Genomic DNA, 22,795 nt, shown 5'->3' with positions numbered 1-22,795 from the left:
GGTCTCCAGAACGGATTTCAAAACTTAGTCTAAAACCTATAAAGTAGAATTTTGAAAACCACGTGATAAAAAGATGACAATTTGGGGATAAGAGTATTTTCACCAGTTCTCGTACCGTTTCATCCATTATCATCTAGTGAAAAGGTACCATTTACTTATTCATCTAATGAAAGGTTTTATATACCTTACAGTTTGTTTCATTCAGTATATTATTATAATATCCGGCCTGCTCATTCCCGCAAACCCTCGAAGAAACAGCAATAGACTTTATCATATAGGTGTTTGTCGTAGATAAGATGTAAAGGGGAACATGGAGGCTTGTATCGACGAGCTTCTTATTCGAGTACAAAAAACGGAGTAACCTTGAGGTCTCTTCCTCTATTAAATTACAATATACTACCGGCAAATATACATCATAATCAGAAAACATCAACCTCAGGAGGAAGTAGACTTTCCTATAACAGCTTGTCAAACCAACATCTAGGGAGAAGCTTCCATAGTCGGCAGGAACAGGTAAAATAGTGTTTCTAGATTACGGTTCCACTTGGAATCAAGGCGTCCTTGATCACCGTGACAATCCCACTCTTAATGAAATAGCCATCCGTTTCCCTTGCTGCTTCTTGCACATTGTCCCCATTAATAATCTGAAAATATTTATAACACATGTTGAAATCAAATTAACTAATATATATACATACATATATGTGTGTGTATATATATATATTCATCTCTAAGGGCTTAAGGCACCGACCAAAAAAGAAAGCAAGAATTAAAAAATAAAAAGAAGAAAGAAAAAGGTAAGAAAGAAAATAGAAGAGGTAAAGGTTAATCAGCAAACATGACAAGCATAACATTGCATACAGTACGCAAGCGGAAATTCTGAAGAGAGATGTGTGCAAGTTTCCGTCACTAGAAAAATTCTCCTTTGCATAACAATTGAAAACTGGGTAAATTTTGATGTTTCATTCTCACTTTCAATAATTCTGGTGTCTTTTCAGCTGAGACTAACCATGAACTCCAAGGACCAGGTTAAATAATAATGATGATGATGATGATAAACAGACAGCCAATTTAAAACAGACATCAAATTAAGCTTTGGCTTGCTTCCCCAAAAAATAAAGTGAAAAGATGCATAAGAACAGCCATGAGACTTCATAGTAGAAACAAATTAAAAGATTGATGGTAAGTTAAGCTGAAAAGATCCCAACCTTCACATTGTCCCCAATCCGAGCATTCTTGTCAATTATAGCTCTTTTAATGTGGGAGCTCTTGCCAATACCTATTGGAACACTACCCTTTGCAGCCAGGAACCTCCTGTCAGCATCCGTCTGGAGGAAAACAATAACAAATTAACAATCAGAATCAGTTCAACACCAAAATCCATTCAACTACAATGTTAGCAGACCCAGCCCAACGTTTAAATGCTTAGCTACTTATCCCAATATACACACAAAATAAAAATGGAAAATAATATCACATCACCACTTCAAAAAAAAGAAGAAAAAAACAGGTCAAAAACCCTTTTACCAGGTATTACCTCATAGTAATCAGCTCCCATCAATAGTGTGTCTTCAATGACTGCACCCTCTGATATACAAGACCGAAGCCCAACCACAGAATGGTGAATTTTGCAGTTCTGCATAGGAGTGTACATTATTTGGTCACAACCAGATTTTGAAGTTTTTTCAAACATTGAAGAGGCAAACAGACAAGTATGTGATACAATAAACAACCAAGGCACAAACTGTAAGTAGGTTGCAAACATAACCTTTCAATATCGTACCTTTATTACACAACCCTCACCAATGACGCTGTCCGTTACATCAGCATCAAGCATTTTGGATGGAGGCAAATACCGTGGTTGGGTGTAAATGGGAGATGAACGATCATAGAAGCTGGAATAGAAAGTCCAAAACGATACAGACATATGACAATTCATATGGGTTATCTATCATATGTAAAATACCAAAAGAAAATCACGATATCCATAAACAATATTAGTAGAAGAAAAACCTAAAATCTGGCACTGGTTTTTTTGTGATCCCCAAATTTGCATTATAGAAAGCCTCAATCGTACCAATATCTTCCCAATAACCATCATACAAGTAAGCTTGCACCTATAGAGGCAAAGAAGCAAGACACAATTAATCCTCTGGGAGTTGCGATTCCGTAGAAGTCAAAGCAAAAAGTGGAGAAAAAATATTCAGATTGAAAAACCATCAGCAAGCGATGATGCATCAATTTGTTATGCCAAAGTTTTGAAATCACACATTTGCTCTCATTTTCTAGAATGAGATGATAGCGGCCATGAATTATGAGGCTATTGATGTAGCCCATATTGCTGATACCATAGAATTCACTAGAACCTGGGAAAATACCAAAAGGTTTTTATCTCCAAAGGGGTACACACGGCAAGACAACCCACAAATGCTTCTAACTGCATGTTTCCTTACTTATGCAGTATATGCAAGCCTATCTGCCATGCCGTATAATATCATGCATACATAATACATGCGTCAAAGTAGGATGGCTTCAGCACGGATAAATTGGAAAATAAACAACCACCTCTTCATTGATTCAATTTAAGAAAGAAGAATGACTAGATTAAAACAAAAGGATGATACATACTCTCATCCCAATGGAAGTCGCACCAGGAATAACTTCGCTTCCGAAATCATTGGCTCCAGGGAACTTGTCTCGAAGCAGATCCAACATGACATTTTTGCTGACAACATAAATACCCATACTAGCGATGTAAGGCATCTCCTTTGCTCTCTCATCGTCCAGACCCAAAATAGTTGTATCAACCCTCATGGCTTTGAGTTGGTCTCCTTTGGGTTTCTCAGCAAACTCAACAATGCGGCCTTCTTCATCAATCTTCATCAAACCAAATGCGGTGGCACGCTTTTCATCCATGGGCAGTGCAGCCACAGTGATATCGGCATCAGTCTCTCTGTGTGCTTGTATAAACCTCTCATAATCCATCCGGTACAAATGGTCACCGGCAAGAATAAGGAATTCCAACACGTTGTGCTCCTCAAACAGCCACAAGTACTGCCTTACGGCATCAGCAGTACCCTTTATGCATTGTATGTAATTCGAAAGGTTAATACCAAAAAAATAAAAAGAAAGACCCAAAACTTTGATCATTGAGGTAAAAATACAAAACAAACAAAAGCTAGATAAAATATAAATAAAATCTTAGGAGCTAACTTTAATATTAAATCTGATATTATGAGGGGGTGATAAGAGTCTCTCGAATCATTTTAAGGGTTTAAGTTATATCAACCATTCACTTGCACTTATAATTGTCATAATCACACTCAACATGGATTTAAATGCAATAATCAGTTCATATTATCCATTCGCTGGCCTACTGCTACTGGATGAAAGACTAAAACAGTCGCGCGCTTGTAAGTGTACACGTTATGTTGAAAAATGAAAGGAAGGTGAGTTTGAAAGAGAAACCTGGAACCAATTAGGATTCTCGGGGCTCTGCTGGGCAGCGAGAACCTCAACAAAGCCCTCGTTCTTGTAACCCCCCATGACGTTGCTGGCATAGGCCCGGGAGAGGTGGCGGTTGAGAGAGGCGGAATTGAACTGTGTGAGCACATAGATCTTGGAGATGTTGCTGTTGAGGCAGTTGCTGACGGGGATATCAATCAGCCTGTAGTTGGCCCCAAGAGGAACCGCCGGCTTCGCACGCTTCTTCGTCAGCGGATACAGCCGGGTCCCAGCTCCGCCTCCGAGTATTATCCCCAGAACACTCTAAATATTACATGATTTGATAATTAAAAAATCAATCAGTTGAGTTAATGAGTAAAACAATCGAGAGAGAGAGAGAGAGAGAGAGGGGCTGACTCTGCTGGCGTCGGGGTCGAGACAAGTCTGAGAGTTTTTGGAATCTGAAACGGCTTTGGGAGAGACGACGTGGGGAGTGGGGTTGGGGTGATTTGTAGTGTGGCGACGGAGGGCTCCAAAAGCAGCGGTCTTGATGTCGCCGGAGCAGAGACGAGAAGCGGAGAATGAGAGAGTCGCGGCTTTGCTCATACGGCCCTCATGAGAGGAGGATGTGGAAGAGGATAAAGAAGCGTTGGATCGATTGGAGCATGGTAGTGTATGGACTACGGTGGCAGCCATGGACGCCATTATAACGTGAAGAGAGTGAAGAAGAAGCAGAGGAGTTTGATGAGATGTGGCTGTGAACTCAACTGAGTAGCCGGGGAGTATGGTGGAGACTGGGACCCTCTATAATGAATAACTTGACCAGTTTGTGCCTAGCTATTATATTACTTTTAGGGAGGCAGACGTGGATGCGGGCTCGGGAATCGTTAAGGCCGCTCGTTTCCCTTCGCATTACGCAACTATGGGTCACCTTTGTATTTTTTATTTTTAAATGTATTGGACGAGTCACGGGAGGGACAGGTGTCCTCCCAATTCCAATCTGTCTAATCTGTAGGACGTGTTTGGATATTTATTATTATTATTTTATTATTTTTTATAAATATGTAGTCATTTTTACATATTTATTTATGTATTTTATTAATATAATTAATTATATATTAAAATAATAATTAATATAGCTAATCACAATAATAAAATATATAAAAAAATATATAAAAATAATTATATGTAACATTACTCCAATTAGATTATTAAAATCACTTTTTTCACATTTTAAAAATAAAAATACTTTATTATCCAAACGTAATCGGATTAGTTTGAATATTATAATATTCTGAGAATATTTCACTATTATTAATTATTATATTATTTTTTTTATAATTATTTTTTATTTTATTATTATTTTTTATTACTATTAAAAAAAATTCTATTTATAATCCTCACTAATCACTGCATATGTAAATTTTTATTAGATAAAAAAATCCTTTCATAGAAAAATTTTTATAATTTTAAAAAAAATTTAAAATAAAATTATTTAAACCTGTATTACAATCTCTAAATAAAGATTATACTTAATATTACTTTTCACTTAATATTTAAAATCACCTCAGTATATAATCGTAATTTAACTTTCACCAAAGTAAAATATCATATTAATAAAATAAAACATACTTTAATAGATATGATAAATACGACTTTGCATCACTCAACAAAAGATTGACAGGTCAACCATTATTGTGTTTAAATTTTAGAATTTTATATTTTGCTTTTAAAAAACTTAACCCAATATAATTAAAAGATATAATTGGTTATATTAATTTTTTTAATATATAATCAATTATATTAATAAAATATATAAAAATAAATATGTAAAAGTAATTATGTATAAAATTTTATATAATTAATAATCCTATTGTAAAATTATTGAAACGTTATGATGGTAAATCAGGATTGAAAGGTGTAAAGCCTGAAATTTCTCACAGCGGCACCTCCCATACTTTCTAATTTCTACGCATGAAGTTTAAGTCCGGCTTGACTCCAGTGGGGTAATGAGGTGATCGCTTCTTGTATGTTGCCACGTAACTTTCTTAAAATTGAAACTCATGGTTTCTCGTTGTTCAAGAGGGATGTTTAGGACAAACACTTCAGGCCGGTTTGTCTGTAATGGTAGAATAACGGAGACTAATGAAACAGTGCCATATAAGGGCAAGAAATTCAAAATTGGTGTGCCGCGAAGTAGGAGAAGATTTCTGTGAAGACACCCACCCCACCTCCCTTTTTTTCTCTCTCTCTCACTCTGTCAAATTGAAAATATCCGAATTTACCTTCTCTCTCTCCTTCCATCTCTCTCTCATTCACGAACATTAAAGTAACTAGAAAAATCCGATTCTTTTGGGTCATAGAGCACTGCAAACATAGATGACCTCAAAACCTGGGACGCCAAGTTCGTAGGCCACCATTTTCGATCTTTATTCTGTATGGGGGAAGTCGTATTTTGCTTTCCTTTTTCAGTGAGGCAAATTAAAATTGAAATGGAAAAATTTAAAACAAGAAGATGAACATCTGTATGAGGGAAGCCAAAATTTTTTTTCCCTTTTTCAATGAGGCAATCTAAAACCGAAATGGGAAGATTTAGAACAAGAAGATGAACATGAGCTTTGTTTTTAAAAATTTCTGGTTCGTAGGAGTCGAGGGAGGGTTATGGTTTTATGGGTTTTGGTTTCATGTAGGATGGAGGGAGGGAGGGAGGGTTAGAGTTACGGTAACACTTCTTCATTTGGTTTGGTTTCATGGAGTTGCTTGGGAGGGAGATAGTGAGGAGAGAGAGAGAGAGAGAGAGGCAAGCGGAGAATCGAATACAAGAAATGGATTGGTGGCCAGAGAGAGACGACACGCAGAGACAGAGAGAGACCACATGCAGAGAATCGAACGAATGAACTGGATATGTTTTGCTTGGATGAACTTTGAAGGAGAGTACTGCAAGCAACACTTGCAACATTAGGGGTTTTCCGTGTTGCATGAGAGAGAGAGAGAGAGAGAGAGAGAGAGAGAGAGAGAGAGAGAGAGAGAGGGTCTTGACATAGTGGTTTTCTGCAGCATAGGAGTGTTGTTTCAAGATGTGGCCCTTACGTGGCTATCCTCTATTGGTTTCTGATAAAAAGACTTTATAGGATAATCTAGTTAGAAGTTATTCTCTTAGCAGTATTAGCTAGAACTTTAGCAGTATTAACTAGAACGTCACATTTTGATCTCTCACATTCTCTCGCTGGACTCGCAACTTTAGATACGGCACTGGTAGACTGTTTAGTAGAAAACAGACCACTCAACAAGTTTGTTATTCACTCAAGCATCAAGGTAGCCTGGAACTTCATTCAAAATTTCTCATTGAAGATCTAGAAGCCAATATGTTCTTATTCATTTTCCATTCTCCACAAGACAAACTAGAGTGCTCAATCAAGCATAATGAGATTTCAAAGGTCACCTCCTAATCCTAAAACCATGGTCTCTAGGTTCTACCTCACAAGAAATATGCCTTAATCATTCCATTTTCAATGTCCAAACCATGGTTTGCTACTGGGCCACATGACCCTAAATAATGCCACAAACATAGGGAAAGCTATAGGCAAACTGGTAAAGGTAGAAAAAGACCCAATTTTTGGCATAGCATGCAAAAAATATATCAGAATAAAAGTCGAAATTGATGTCACTTTTCCTCTAAAACAATGATTCATGTTACCAAGAGTTGGTAATCAAGAGACTTGGATATCCTTTAAATATGAGAGGTTATTAGATTTCTGTTATGCATGTGGAAGATTTGGTCATTCCTAAATCTTCTCTAACTATCAAAAGATCCCACCCACAAGCTTTAATTTCGGTCCTTGGCTGCGAGCAGAATACATGAGCCCACACACTGCTTAGACCTTTCATCAAACACCAGAAACGCATGAACCAAATGAGCACATCCTAACCCCACTCAACCAAGCCACCAAGCAACATACATGGAAATCCAAAGGGAAGGCTATCCTAATAGCAAACAACCAACAATAGAGAACAATCCATCTATCGGTCCTTAATCCAGAAGAACATACCTTTATGGGCAACACACAAGGGCAGCCGAAACTCCGTAGCTTCTTTTCTTTGCTGGCATTCTCCTTTGAGCAAGCAAAGAAAACTCCAGCCATGGTGTTCCAAGAGTTGAAATCACTGTTCAGCTACAGTGCAACACCAATATTCAATTAGGTGCCACCTACCCTCACACAGTTCAGTGAGCAAATCAATTACTTCCCTATTAGGCCATCACTCATTTCAACTACGTCAAACTCAACAGTCAAACAAAATTTATCCCTTTCACCAACTAGAATAGAGATTATTTTGACTAATAAGATGGCAACAATGCAGCAGGTGGAATTTATCTCAAATACCTTTGGAGTGTCAGCTAGAAGATACACCCCATGGAAAGCACAGTGCTGACAAATATACTCGACTATGCAAGGATTCAAAGCATAGCAAGCCAAATATAGGGCCAAACCAACTGGAGCCCATATAGGTGAGCCCAACCCTCTCACTTCATCTTTTGTTAGACAAGACCCACTCTTCTTGCATAAACCAACTAAAAACATCTTCTCCTTAAACACAACCAGCACTAGCCCTTCAAGCCCAACCTTTCTCTCAAGCCCCTAAAGCCCCTCAACCACTCCTGAAGCAGCTTAAGCCCAGCGATCACTTCAAGCCCAGCTACCCACTGAACCCTGAGCCAAATAGACTCAATCCTTGTCCCATAAAACAGGGTCTCACCCATACCAATCAGTTTCAAGCCACTAACACCAAAGGGGCCTAGCATTTTAACTCCCTCAGATGAAATCCAGCCGCTGAAGAAAAAGGCACAAAATATTCATAATCTTAAAATGCCCCACCAAGAAATGAACGCAGCCGCAAATCATCACCCCGACAATGTTACATTGGCCCTCACCTTGCTAGAAATGCAGTTAGGCTCACTAGGTAAATAAAAAAAAACAAAGAATAAGGTCTGCATGTCACCTTATAGTAGGCCTATGTCACCATCACCATTAAAGTCCGAAAAATCTTGAAAGGCAAACTTCAAAATGCCTCCCCCATCTGAATGAAGAAATTGGCTTGGAATTGCAGAGATCTAGCTTAATCCAAGGCAATTAGAAGTTTAAAGGCTAATATTAAGAAAAATAACCTGGATGTTATGTTTTTGTCAAAAACCATGATGTCTACAGAGCGCACCTTATCTATTGTAAATAGCTTAGGTTTCCATCATTTTGTTAGCTATCTAGTTTTTTGTAAAAAATGGGGCCTACTACTTTTGTGACATCCAAGTGTAGAAATAGAGCTTGTCCATATTAACATGAATGCAATTTCAATTTTATTTTACTCAAATCCTCCACATCAACCTTGGCTAATTACTTATGTTTATGTGCCTGTTCAATGGCAATACAAAGCAAATTTCTGGAGCAACTTGGATTTAATGTATCAAGTGTTCCTAGGTCCTTGGATTTGCATGGTTGATTTTAATGACCTTCTTAATTGATCAAAGAAATTTGGAGGGCATCCAGTCCCCTTATAATCAGTTGGAGGCCTCAAACCTCTAATGGAAAAGTATGGACTTATTGACATTGGATACACAAGTCCAAAATTCACTTGGTCAAGTAACAGACATGGCAATGCCCTTATCAAAGAAATATTAGACTGTGTAATAGCCAATAAAAATTGGTGCTTGCTTTTTCCGGATGCAGCATTGCAACATCTAGCTTCTTCGACTTCAGATCATCATCCTCTTTTGCTACACACAACAAAAACTCAACAAAGAGTCTCATCATTCAAGTTTGAAGAGTTCTAGATACACGAACCACTTAGCCAAATCATAATCAGATAAGCATGGAGCAAACGATTCAGGGGTAACCCGGCTTTCATACTATGCAAAAAAATAAAATCAACAAAAGAAGCTCTCAAGCTATGGAATAAAACTCACTTTGGGAGAGAATTAAGGCAAATATTCAGAAAATAGAAAGTGAGCTACTTGAAATCCAATGTAAACCAACAAATCTTTACAACCAAGAGAGAGAGAAGCTTCTTCAATTCAACCTCCAAAAAGAAATGAAGAGTGAGTAAACCTTATGGTGTCAAAAATCCAGAATTGCTTGGCTTACATCCTTGTACCTCAACACAATTTTTTCATCTATCAGCAACAATCCCGAAAAAAAAGCAACGCGATAGACTCCATCAAACTAGGAATAAGTAATTGGACAATGGATCCAACTATTATTGAATCATCTTTTATTGATTACTTTAGGTCCTTTACACTTCCTCAAATCCACAAATTATGGAGCAGCTAGAAAACTTATTTGAGAAGCATGTCTCAGATCAAGACAATGACTTTCTTAGTGCTATGCCAAGCAAGGAAGGAATCTTTGGTGCTTTGAAACAAATTATAAATCATAAAGCACAATGCCCAGATGGAATGATAGCACTCTTCTACAAGCATTACTGAAGTATCATAAAAAAAAAAGATCATCACAATGATTTAGAGTTTTTTCAGAAGTGAAAACTCTTGAAACAAATGATTCATACTAACATAGCCATCATCCCAAGAATTCAGAACCCAAGTGCTCTGAGCCAATATCTCCCAATCAGTCTCACGAACGTCATTTATAAAATCATCACAAAAATCTTGACAAACTGTTTCAAATCCACTCTAGCCAACATCATCTTCCCTCTTCAAACAACTTTTGTCTCTGGCTGTAACATTAAAGAGAACAAGATAATAGTCGATGAACTGTTCCATCACCTTAAGAGAAAACAAGGAATAGAGGTTTAATAGCCACAAAGCTCGTTATGGAAAAAGCCTTCGATCTTGTTGAATAAGATTTCATTTTTGCAGTGATGAAAGTATTGGGCTACAGTAAAAAATGGATTAATCTAATCAAATAATGCATCACAACGGCAACTTTCTTCATCTTAATAAACGGCTCACCAAGAAGCCTCTTTAAAAGCGTAGAGGTGATTAAAATAAGGAGATCTGATCTCAGATTTTCTCTTCATACTGATCACAGAGACATTATCAAGAATTGTATTAAAAGTCGAAACCCAAGGAATTCTTGAAGGAATAAGACTCAGCAAAAATAGCCCATCAATATTGCGTATACTCTTTGCGGATTATCTTTGCAAAGACAAGTGAAAGGAACGTCTAAGTAATTTGCGATAGTTTGGAGAAATATCAACAATGGTTAGGGCAAAGAATCAACCTGAACAAGTCATCTATATTCATCATGAGAAACACCAACTCAGCAATCAAAACCACAATCTCTTAGTGGCTTCCATACAAAGTCTCCTAATTGAGAATAAAATACCTTGGTCTCTATACCTATTTCAACAGAGAAAAAGAGAGCTACAAAGAATTGTTGGATAGAGTTGAAAAAAAACTGAAGGATTGGAAATTGAAATTGAAAAAAAAAAACAAGAGACCTTCTCAAGAAAGGAAGATGCTTTCAAATCAACAACGGACTTTTGGTTAATGCTTGGACAGAACCATGGATTCCTACAATGGAAAACTTCAAGCCAAAACTGATCCAATCAATTAATCAGGTTCTCCTCTCACTAAAAGTATCTGATTTGCTAATTGAAAACCCAAGATCTTGGGACATTACAAAAGTACATATATATATTTTTTTTAATCCTGAAAGCATCTTGGAAATCCAAAAAATACCCTTGTTAATTAACTCCTTGTGGCCAGACAAACTCAATTGACCCCGAATCACAATGGAACTATACAGCTAAAACAACTTACCATATAGCAGTTAGTTATCAAGGTACGGCCCAGTACAACTTTCCACTGCTCGTTTTCAAGTCCCTTTGGAGTTTGAAAATTCATGATCACCATAAGTTGATGCTATGGAAATTGATTTGCTCCCAACCAAAAAAGATTGACCTCTATCATCCCCAAATTTGAAATTGAACAGTGTTCACTGTGTAATTTGCTAAAGAAACCTTATTCCATCTCTTCATAAAGTGCCCCATTAATCGAATTTTATGGCAACAAAGCTCTTGGCCATTAAATCTTGAAACTTGCCGATATACTCCATATAAGATTAGATAAAAAAGATTCTAAATCCAGAAAATGAATTGAGACTAACAGATTCAGAAAAACATCCTTTCCAACTTTTTGCACTCATTATCATAGACTTCATTTGGAGACAAAGAAAAACAAAGAAATGATATAGTCTACAGTAACACGATTCTCTCTCTCAAGATAGCAAAAGAACAACTAAATCAGACTTATCAAGCCCACAAAAATGCATGGGAAGACAAACAAAAAAATCAAATGGATGTTAGAAACCGACCTCAAAATCACAAAAGCTTCTCCTTTGACACTGCAGTCAGAGATTCTTTCTCAGTAATCTCAGCAATATGTAAGGACCATAGAGGGGAAATTTTGGAGGTTAGAGCATCAAAAATTCAAACCACAAATCCAATGATGGCCGAAGTTTCAACAACCCTTTTAACTTCCCAAATGGCATCTCAGTTTCAACAAAGAATTCTCAAACAGTCATAACAGCCATTGAAAATAAAGAATTCTCTTCGTATTGGCAAATCACTTCTATCATTAAAGATATCCTGTAGATCTTCTGACAACTCAAAGTGGAAAATAGCAAAAACCCATTGAACTCAAAATTGATGTGCGCACCTAGTGGCTCAATGAGCAACAACCAGTCTAGTTTTTGACTACATACTTTTCGAAAACCTTCCTAGATGCATTTTGTTATCGATAGTGGAAAGGATCTACCTTGAACTCTCTTCGTACTTCAAATTTTTATATAATACTAAGCATGCTTGATTTGAAAAAAAAAAAAAAGAGGGATGTTTAGCAAATGATATGTAACGAGAAATTTGTAAATAATAGTCAAATAGTTTGAGTTAAGATATTTTTTTAGATTTTGATAAATGAGAAAGAAAAAGTTGAACAAAAATATTATAAAGTTAATATATTATTAGAATATAATTTTTTGATATAATTTTTTGTTTTGAGATTTGAAAATATTGAATTATTTTTTGTGTTTTGTTTGAAAGTTTAGGAAAATTGTAATAATTAGATTATGATTAAATGAAAAAGTTGAAAATTTGAAATTAATACATATTTGTGTTTGAGTGAGTTTTAGAAGGAAATGAGATGAAATATTTTTAGATTAAACCATCTCTATTTCCAAACAACCATAAGGTTGTGTTTGGTTGTTGAACCAATTTCAAGTCATCTCAAACCAATCAAGCAATCATTGATGTGACGCACTACTTTTTCAAATTTTTATAAAAAAATTAAACTCATCTCAACTTACTTTATATATTTTAACCAAAAAATTTAAACATATCTCAACCAAAAAAAGTCAAACCCATCTCAACCTAAAAAAGTCAAATCCATTTCAATGGGACCTACAAAATACTACTATTCAAAACTCCATTTAACTCATCTCAATATCCAAACATAGTCACGTCTCTTTTGTTAAACACTTACTTTTAGGGGTATAATCGGTCCGGTTTGATCTAATTCTGTACAATTTTTATAATGGAACCGGTATACACCAATTTTAAGAATTTAAGAACCGATACCTGACCGATTCACTATAGAAACTGGAACTTTCGATTTTTTTAGTTTCAGTCTAATCTGGTCCCATTTTACAAATTATCTATGTTAGTAATAATATGATATTTACATATACTAAGCTATTAGTCTATCTATAGTATAAACACATTATATATATATATATCAGAAGTAAGTTTATATTAATAACTTAATATTAATGCTTATATTTAAGATTAAAATTTAGATGTTATATTAAAATTTATAAGATTAATTTTATGTTATATCACATATTATATTAATTTTATGTTATAAGGTTATATACTTAAATAATAAGATTATAATTTCATATTATGTTAATTAGTAATTTAACATACAATATATATAATATCATACAAAAAATTATAAATATATATACCGGTTCGATGCTGTATCCTTTTATTTTTCCACATTTGTTGTATTTGTAAAAAATAAGCAGTGGGTGATTGTAGTCGTTGGTGAGTGACTTGAGACCGATATTGAGAGAGAATTCATGAGTTGAAAATTATTTATAGTCTTATGGTATGCAATTTTTGTGCCACAATTTTGAAAAAAGCATATATCAAGACCTATATAAAAAAATTTACTTTTAAAAAGAAATAGGCTGCTAGTCTTAGGTTATGTTTGGTATTTAAAGTAATTTCAATACATCTCAAACTAATTATTGATAGAACTAATTATTTTTTCAACTTCTTATAAAAATATTAAAACTATCTCAACTTACTTCATACATTCAAACACATATTTTAACAGATTTACATTCAAATGTATTTCAATTGAACTCACAAAATATTACTATTTACATATTAACTCAAATTATCTAAAATCACCTCAATATTCAAACGCATCTTTAGACACCTAATCCGGAAATTAAACCACAAGCCGAAGCCAAACCTTGAATTTTGAGCCCCAAAAGGTTTTTGAAGAGCCACACTTTCCCTGCAAAACACATGACAACCTCGCTTTCTTAGGATATTTATACTACGCCGTTTAGCTCTTACAGCGTATCCGATAGTGCAATTTTTTTTTAAAATATTTAAAAAAACATAAATTCACTAATAATAATTTTTTAGAACATTTTAAAAAAGAGCAATGTAAGATACAATTATGGATTATATAAGCGTTGCATACTTTTTTTTTTTAAAGATTGGGATTCACTATTAAAAAATTAATTTTTTATATGAATTCTATATTTATTTATTTTTTAAAAAAGGAATACACTACACTTATAATTTATGACTTCAAATATATATATATTTTTAACGGAGCTGCTACCTACAGTTCGTAGAAGCAGGCTTCGTTTAATCCATTATTTGTCTTTTAGTCCAAATTAGTATATGTCAAATGACCAAAATGCCATGCCCCAATTTGCCAAAAAATCATATACGGGAGGGAGACATTCGATTTTGCTTTGAGACTCACCCAGTCTACGTGTTGCTTTGAGACTCACCCAGTCTACGTGTACCTCTTTTTGCTCTGTGCTGTTTGAAATTCAGTGTCGTGGTTAGCTCCACCACCACCATTGGTAATGTAGACCCAGCCCACACGATGTTCCTTTCATCCTATCTATTCAAGTTCCAATTTTGTGTTTAACTGCGACTCCACCATCGGCATCATGGTTAGATCCTCCACTTTCAGGAATTGCCAATGCAAGAGCCAAATTTATAGGAATTGCTAAACTCGTTTCTCTATTATTCTTCTTTCTAAATGTATCTTGAAATGTCATAGCTTTCTCAATGTATAGAACAAAATAAATTATCAAGTTGCCATCAATCTTCACAAGCTTATCATTCCTCGGCATATGCAAAGAAGCAACAAGAGCCTCACTAACGTTTTCAAGATGAACATATTCATTTGAACCTGATAAAGGCTGTGGTTGTTGTCCTTTCCATTCAAGTTCCAACTCATTCTCTTGTATGCGACCTTTCTCATAAGTTACTCTATTATAAGTATCAGATTCCCCACTAGAAAATTCAACTGCCACGCTTTCCACCTATCTATTCGAGTATGTGTTAATGCTCAAAACCCTACCACGGTGTTGACCAAATAACCTATAATTAACATAGCCCAATCCTCCAAGAACTTTGCCCCCCAACTTCTCAGTATCTAACATTCAGAAAAGGAACCAGCCCACCAAAGAGCAAGATAAAAAACAGAAAACTAATACTCGCAACCTTCTTAGTTTTCACCTCACTTTTCTTAGTCTCTGACTTCTTCATCTTTAGCATCGATACCGACTGCTGTAGTTTCAGTTTCGGTATTGGAACCAACGAAACCCGAGACCCTCGCGGTTTCACCACATAGAGCGAATATGGCACCCATGTATAACCTATAGGTGCCATCGTGGGATGGAGGTAGGGGTGAAAACTGACCCCTTTGACATACTTTTTGGGTAAAACCAACGCCGACCAATAGGACAAAATAGGGAGGAGCAACTGACCGTAATCGGTTGATGGGGAGGAGGAAAATCAGCCGTATCGACTCCAATGCTTCTCTGGCGATTCACGGTCAGTTCTCAGTTCCCCTAACGGCATTGGCCATTTGAGAGAGTAGAGAGAGATAGTTATAGAGAGAGAGAGAGAGAGAGAGAGAGAGAGAGAGAGAGAGAGAGAGAGAGAGAGAGAGAGGAACTGAAGTGAATCGCAGGGAAAAAGAAGCGAGGAAGAAGACGATGCGATAATCAAATGACACGGTTTGGTATTAAACAAAAAAACGTCATTTAGCTATGTTTAAAACACAATTTTAGGTGTAAAACGATGTCGTTCCACTTAGTTTAAATGGAATGACGTCGTTTTAGATATGTATAAAGTAAAAAAAAGAATAGGATATGGGGTCGGCCGGTTCAGCGGTTTGAGCCGACCTCAAACCCTTGATCGAACCGACGTTCGTCGGTTTTGCTAAAATGTTGCTGCCATCTGACTGGTTACTTGCTGGTTCCAGCTTCTGGCAGTTGGTCTGTATCGGTCATTATCAATTTTCCATTTTTTGTACACCCTTAGATGGAGGAACATTCCTGATTTTGGTGCACCCATTCCAACATAGGGGAATGGGTGCCACCACTCAATTGCTAGCGCAAAATGGCATTCTCGACCATAATAAAAGATAACTTACAATTCAGTTTGAAAACATTGGAATGCATAGACCTCAACTTATCCTCCTTATCCTCCATGTAGTGCTTCTTCCTCTACCTCGACAGCTACGCATTCTCGCGGTTCCTCACCAACCTCGTCTGCTTCTTCTTCTCTTCCCCGTCATTCACCATCCCATTGAAGTCCATATTATCTGATGACATTAGGGCTCAGATGAAATTACTCTTTTGGGCAGAAGTAGCTCCTCCACCACCTTGCACGACGACATTAGGGTTGGGCTAAGACGAAATTGTTCTTTTGAGCAAAGGTTCAGTCTCAGGGAGGAAGGAGGAGAACAATCTCTCATAAAGAGAAGCAATCTCGAGAGGAAGGGGGAGAATCATCTCTCATGAAGAGAAGGGCAAACTCAAGCAAGACGACTTCGTAAAGAAGAGTAATAAAGCATCTCATTTTTGCCACATTGGGCGTGCATGCCTAGTTCCTGTTTGAGGATTACAATAATAATTTCTCTTTTTGTAATAGACAAACTTGGACATAAAATTTCCTTCTTTCTAAGAAATTTTTTTATTCTTTTTTTTTTTTTCATGGTAATGTCATGTTTTCCGTACACGTATATAGCATATGGGCAGTTCTACGAAGACCGATAGGTCTACCGATGGAAATGACTGGTCACTCCAAATTGTTTTTTTTTTTTTTTTTTTCCTTCAGTATTAAGAAAAATATTTCTTAAAAGTTCAGGAAAAAAAAATTTATTTAATACATTTTTTAACAGTTAAGGAATAATAATAATAATAATAATAATAATAATAATAATAATAAAAACATCTATCGGTGCAAATACTTCGGTAGACCATTGGTCTACCTGGCATTTTTCTACTGCACATACATGCACTCATACTACGCACGTACTTGCTCTCACACCCACTCCATTTCTATCTTCCTATCCTCAGCAAATTGCATTCACGGACGGATACAAGGGAGATGCTGGAAAGGTCTTGTTCGTTGGGTTTTTTTTCTTGAATGTATTTTTTCTATAATTAATTAGAAACTCAGCTCTTTTCCGATCTTGTCCACCTCTTTTCCGAACGGTAAATTTTTCCTTCTTTCTCTCTGTTTTTTTTTTTCCTTTTCCATTTGTGCTCTCTGGTTCTCTGTTTTGTTCTTTGTTTTCGCTTTTTTGCATGATTACTTAATATTCTTTCTTTTATTTTAATCTCCTTGTGAGCGGTCTCAATAAAATTTTAAGAATAAAAGCTTCAAATTTTAACCTAGCTAGATTTGTTATGTTTATTCCTTGTTCTTCTTTGTGGGTGGGATGGTATGTATGTTGAACGCACTGAAAAACTATCACTTGGGTACCCTTTATTTTTTCAAAACTTTGGAGTTGGTTTTTGTCGTGTGAATCTCTTATTATGAATTTTCGAGTTAATTATTTTTATTTAATTTGCTTTTAGGAGGAAGCTTTCGTTTGATTCTATATTTTTTTCTTTATATTTTTTTTTAATAAAAATTTTATGTGCAGTTATTTTGCCTACTCTTTTATGCACTCTACTGATGTGCTTGGTTGTGTATTAAAAGAAATTAATCAAGCCAATTATATAAGTGGAGTGCACAAAAAATACATAAAAGTGACTGTACCTAATATTACTTTTTCTTTAATTTGTTTTCAAAGCATATGGCAGGTTTGATTCTCTCTCCTTTGTTTGCATATTTAATTTGAATATTGCACTTCTGGGTACCCTTTAACTTGATTCTCGTTTGATTCCAGTTTTGATGATTGGCGATTATGAATAAGAAAGATAAACATCCTGTTTATAAACTTAGTACTTTTTCATGGACCCTTCTAAACATTTCAACTTTTGAATTCATTCTCCTGTAAAGAAAGATGTGATTTTATTTCGTTTATACGATTTATTGTTCATGGATCACCTTTTTTAGTTGACAAAAGCATATTCTTTTAATTGTAACACGTGCTTCAAAGATCTCTCTCTCTAGTTCGTGCGACCTCACAGTAACTGGATTTGCCTCCTTGCGTTTCTTTCTTTGGGACTTCTGGATGAGAGTAAATTTCTTCTGAAATTGACCTTTTCCTTGTATCTGAGGTATAATCCCAATTTCTTACCAATGAAAATGCATTTATTTAATATGACCTGACCTATTGCCTTGCATTATTTGAAGGTTTTAAGGGCACTAGGAAGAATTGCATTATTGCCTTGCATAATTTGCTAGGGGTTTGGTAACAGGACAAGTATAAATTGAAGGATGGGTTATTTATGTGATTTTTGTGGGGATCATAAGTCCATGGTATATTGCCGGTCAGATGCTGCATGCTTATGCTTGTCATGTGACCGAAGTGTTCACTCTGCTAATGCCTTATCCAAACGTCACTCGAGAACATTATTATGTGAAAGATGCAATTCACAACCTGCATTAGTAAGATATGCCCAAGAAATGATCTCTCTTTGTCAGAATTGTGATTGGATCGGTCATGGCACTTCTACCTCAACTTCAACACACAAGAGACAAAAGATCAACTGTTATTCTGGGTGCCCGTCAGCTGCAGAACTTTCTTCAATCTGGTCATTCGTATTAGATTCCCCTTCTGTGGGTGAATCTACTTGTGAACAGGAACTAGGATTGATGAGCATAATGGAAAACAATGCAAAAACTGCTTTGGGCCATTCAGAAAACAACATGAGTCAAAATATATCTAGTTCAGTTGAATTGAATGCTGTGCACAGCTTGAAGAAGTGCAATGTTTGGGTTGGATCCTCTCAGCCTCACATTCTGGACCAACCGGCTGGTTCTTCAAATGCATTATTGCCCAAGGTTTATATCAATTGTCTCATTTACTCTTCAGCAGAGAAAATTTATGGTTTATGGGATAAACTGCAATAAAATCACTGCAGTCTTGCTGGGTACTGGGATTTTTCTCTTTCAAACTTTTTTTTCTCTGTTTATTAAATCTGCTTAGCTTGCTGGTTATCAATTCATATAAGGTGGATGCCAATTATTAACTGGAGTTACTATATGCTGCAAAGCCATAAAAGATTTTATATACTTTTGTGGTTCCACCAGTTATGATTTATGTACCATTCATTCAAATGTCCAATGCTGCACTAGCTAGATTGACGATGATACTCCAACATTGTAGACTTGGCAAAAGCTCGATTGATATTGGTACTTCAAACACTCTAAACTTGTTAAAACCTGACCACTGAAGCTAAAGTAGTTTGGGAATGGAGTAGACGTGTAATCTTGTGGTTCCACCAGTAATCTTCCTGCTGGGATTAAAGGTTCCAATTCTCCTTTGTGTTTCATATGATTGTCTTTTCTAGTTGCTTTCTTAGTATAAGATCAGTTTTATGGTGTCCATACCTTCCCATTTTTCATGCTTGTGATGACTTGGGAGCCTATTTTGAGCTTTACATCTTTGTGTAATCTTGTGGTCCCACCAGTAGTCTTCCTGCTGGAATGAAAGGTTCCAATTCTCCTTTTTGTTTCATAAAATTGTCTTTTCTAGTCGCTTTTTTATTACAAGATCAATTGTATGGTGCCCATACCTTCCCATTTTTCATGGTTGTGATGACTCGAGACCCTATTTTGGGCTTTAGATCTTGAAGGTGTTGAACGAAACAATTGGTATCTATGTCATGCATTTTTTTTTTTTAAAGTTTTTGTAGCATTCAAAATTAAGCTTAGTTGCATGGTTTATTGGAGTTTAACAATTATATCTGGTTTCTTCATCAAAGACATCCAAATTTCACCTTATTAACATGCAGTTATGCTGTCCTAGTATAAAAAAAGATCCTGGACTCTGTCAAGAAGATGATCTGTATGAAGATTTCAAAATGGATGAAGTGGATTTGAATAGTGAAAACTATGAAGAACTCTTTGGTGTAGCTCTCAGTCATTCTGAAGAGCTTCTTGAAAATGGTGGTATTGGTAGCTTGTTTGGTACAAAGGACATGTCTGCTACTGATTCCAGTTGTCAGGGTGCAGTTGCTGCTGAGGTACTCATCTCATATCGTCTTTGAAATGTAGGCTTCCTGCGTAATACTTATTGGTGCTTTGCCTGTTGTGTCTCAAAGTCTGTCCATGCCTGGTTCTGAAGTTGGTATCTTTTAGTGTGTTGAGGATAACCTATGCCCTTTTTTTTTTTTTTTTTTTTTTTTCCCAGTAAGTATTGCTTGTTTATGCCAAGAAAGAAGTATTGCTTGTTGATTAAAATTTTATTTGATGAATGCAGTTTCAGTTTTTAACTTGACGAGGTAGTTTTTATTGCTGATGTTTTTTCCTTCAAGAAGGGATTCTTATATTTATTTGCTTAAAGGCATGATTTTTGGATCTTTTACTGTAAGGTGCATGAATTTTATATGATGGACGTGACTATTTGACTTGATATACATTTATGTAATCATGACCTGGGGGTGGACCCAACAGTAATGCTTAAGCACTTTTTTTGTCAAAAAATTCTAATGTTGATTACTGTTCACAAGCTTATTGGACTAGCATGCTTAGAACAATTGGATGCGCATGGTGTCCTTACAAGAGTGCTCCGTCTCACATGTAGTCATGGTAGATGGGATTTTATATTTTCCCCACCATTTTTAAGCTTTTCCTAATATAATTCTTTGTAAAATGAGTTATCAAAATTAAAAAAAAATCTTTGAAAAATGTACTCACGTTCAAATCTAAATGTTCTTCTCCAAGGTTTCTCAGTTGGACTAGCTAGTGCAATGCGACCAGCATGCAGCAATGCAGCATCTGCTGATTCTATGATTAGTTCTAAAACTGAACCAATACTTTGTTTAACGAAATTGAAAACTGTCTTCTGCTTCCTTTACCAACTCTTTGTGCTTTAGCTTCCAGGGGATAAAGTTTTGTAGTTTGGTTTTCTTGATTTCTTCCCTGCATTACTAGTTCTTTGTATATGGTATGTCTTTTTTAACAATTTCATGGTTCCATTTCTTTTTCTTCTACTAGAGCATGTGGTTATGAAGTTTCCGAGTCCTTGAATGTCTACCTAGCTGTCTGGATTGGGTTACATGCCATAACAATTAAATACATACATGTACATATACATGTCTTTATATGTACCACTGTATAATATGCCATTCAATCATAATGTTACACATGCTCACAAATATGTAATACCCTAGCTGATGCTACAGATATAGATTTTAATGGAGTTAGTTCTCATGAGTTCCTTGTATCCATCACTTCTCCTAATTAGGCATCTTCTCTTGCATAAATCTTGTGTACTAGGACTATGCCTCTTTCTATAATTCAATAAACTTTGATCCTCACGAAAAAAAAAAAAAAAAAAATTGAGGGTATTTTCATTGAACTCTTATTTAACTTTTTAGCATCTTGGCATGGTGATCTTCTAGTCAGTGTTTTATGTTCTTAACTTTATCTAATTGTTTTCTAGGTTCGAGAAAAGAGTGAGGTATGCCTCTCGCAAAGCAAGGGCTGATGTAAGAAGACGTGTTAAGGGGCGCTTTGTCAAAGTTGGTGATGCTTATGATTATGATCCATTGACACAAACCAGACGCTATTGAGAGTACGGTTTTAACCATGCTTTTAAAAGAAAAGAATCTCTTGATGGTCTGTTGGAGGCATCATTTATTGTTGCCTAAAGAATGGATGACAGCAATGCATATTTCCCTGTGCAATGACATACCGTATTATTATATCCGAGTGGCCTCACTTAGCGGGCAATAAGAAAGATTACATCTGTGGGGCCATGGTTTTCTTCAGGATTGGGAAAGGAGAAGCTTACCGTTTCTCTCTAGCCTAATTAACGATCGTTGTAATCCAATAGCCATGTCATGGTGGGTGGCCATACTCACATTAGGATTTGGCCAAACAGAAGCAATGCAATGGATGAAGATGTTAGCACTTCTAATGTTATCGTTTCTTTTTTAATTCATAGCGTGGGATTCATATTCACCAAAAAAAAGAAAAAGAAAAAGAAAAAACTTGTCCTACATTTCTCTTCATTCCATGAGCATGTATTATTGTATAGCACGTGATTATATATTTTGCTTTGGAGAGGGGAATCTTGTGGTTCTACGTCAGTGTAAATATTTTGGGTTGCCATAAGTGCGAAAGAATTTTATGTTAAAGGAACTGTGCGGATAGTTTGCTGGGCTTTGTTTTCCCGTAGAAAAGTTGTAATAGCACTGGATCTATAGTGTTGACAGCCAGTTTATGGCATTGTCTATAATTGTTATACTTCGGTGGTATTATGATAATATATGGCCTTCTTGTTTGCTACAAGTAAGTTTTGGGAAAGATGGTTGATAATTTTTATTCAGAAATGCTTGTTATTAAATATTCTCTCGGTTTGTCGCTGAAGATGAACTTCGGGAAGAAAATCACTGCATTTTGCACGTACACCTTCAATAGTCTTGAAACCACCAGCTGCCAACATCACCAATGGCGTGGCTATATATGACTTCGTATTGTGATCCATGCCGTCAGATGTGAGAATGAAAATTGCAGATGTGGTACACGTGTGACATAATAATGAAGAAAAATATTTTAAACATAAATGGATTGGACAAAAATAAATTATAAATTAATATGATTTAATGTGGTAGATTTAGATTGGATTTAGATGGCTGAGAAGTGTTAAAACATGTTGTGAATAATAATTAAA

The 22,795-nt window shown here is 35.8% G+C and overlaps 3 protein-coding genes across 8 annotated transcripts; 1 reads left to right on the top strand and 2 right to left on the bottom strand.

Moving 5' to 3' along the window:
• Positions 1-299: 299 nt before the first annotated feature.
• Positions 300-4,266, bottom strand: LOC122306169 (glucose-1-phosphate adenylyltransferase small subunit, chloroplastic/amyloplastic). Its single transcript, XM_043118609.1, has 8 exons — positions 3,862-4,266; positions 3,469-3,768; positions 2,629-3,078; positions 2,014-2,117; positions 1,784-1,895; positions 1,538-1,636; positions 1,209-1,328; positions 300-644 (listed from the first exon to the last, which is right to left on the bottom strand). Exons 1-8 carry the CDS (start codon positions 4,147-4,149, stop codon positions 528-530), a joined length of 1,590 nt encoding a protein of 529 aa, XP_042974543.1. The 5' UTR covers positions 4,150-4,266; the 3' UTR covers positions 300-527.
• Positions 4,267-14,609: 10,343 nt separating this feature from the next.
• On the bottom strand, positions 14,610-15,381 carry LOC122306563 (bZIP transcription factor 17-like). Its single transcript, XM_043118984.1, has 2 exons — positions 15,151-15,381; positions 14,610-15,032 (listed from the first exon to the last, which is right to left on the bottom strand). The coding sequence occupies exons 1-2, from the start codon at positions 15,379-15,381 to the stop codon at positions 14,610-14,612; spliced, it is 654 nt and encodes a 217-aa protein (XP_042974918.1).
• A 1,640-nt stretch (positions 15,382-17,021) lies between these two features.
• On the top strand, positions 17,022-22,413 carry LOC122306167 (zinc finger protein CONSTANS-LIKE 9-like). 6 transcript variants are annotated; one of them, XM_043118606.1, is made up of 5 exons: positions 17,023-17,216; positions 18,124-18,230; positions 18,307-18,957; positions 19,911-20,141; positions 21,563-22,413. In XM_043118606.1, the coding sequence occupies exons 3-5, from the start codon at positions 18,391-18,393 to the stop codon at positions 21,605-21,607; spliced, it is 843 nt and encodes a 280-aa protein (XP_042974540.1). In that variant the 5' UTR covers positions 17,023-17,216; positions 18,124-18,230; positions 18,307-18,390; the 3' UTR covers positions 21,608-22,413. The 6 variants fall into 6 exon arrangements, with proteins under 6 accessions (XP_042974542.1, XP_042974540.1, XP_042974539.1 ...); XM_043118605.1 differs by having other exon boundaries at positions 18,110-18,230; XM_043118608.1 differs by lacking the exon at positions 18,124-18,230 and having other exon boundaries at positions 17,022-17,216.
• Positions 22,414-22,795: the final 382 nt, after the last annotated feature.

This window comes from Carya illinoinensis, chromosome 4 (assembly GCF_018687715.1).
Source record: "Carya illinoinensis cultivar Pawnee chromosome 4, C.illinoinensisPawnee_v1, whole genome shotgun sequence".
NCBI lineage: Eukaryota > Viridiplantae > Streptophyta > Magnoliopsida > Fagales > Juglandaceae > Carya > Carya illinoinensis.
This window is presented reverse-complemented; position numbering and strand designations above follow the sequence as displayed.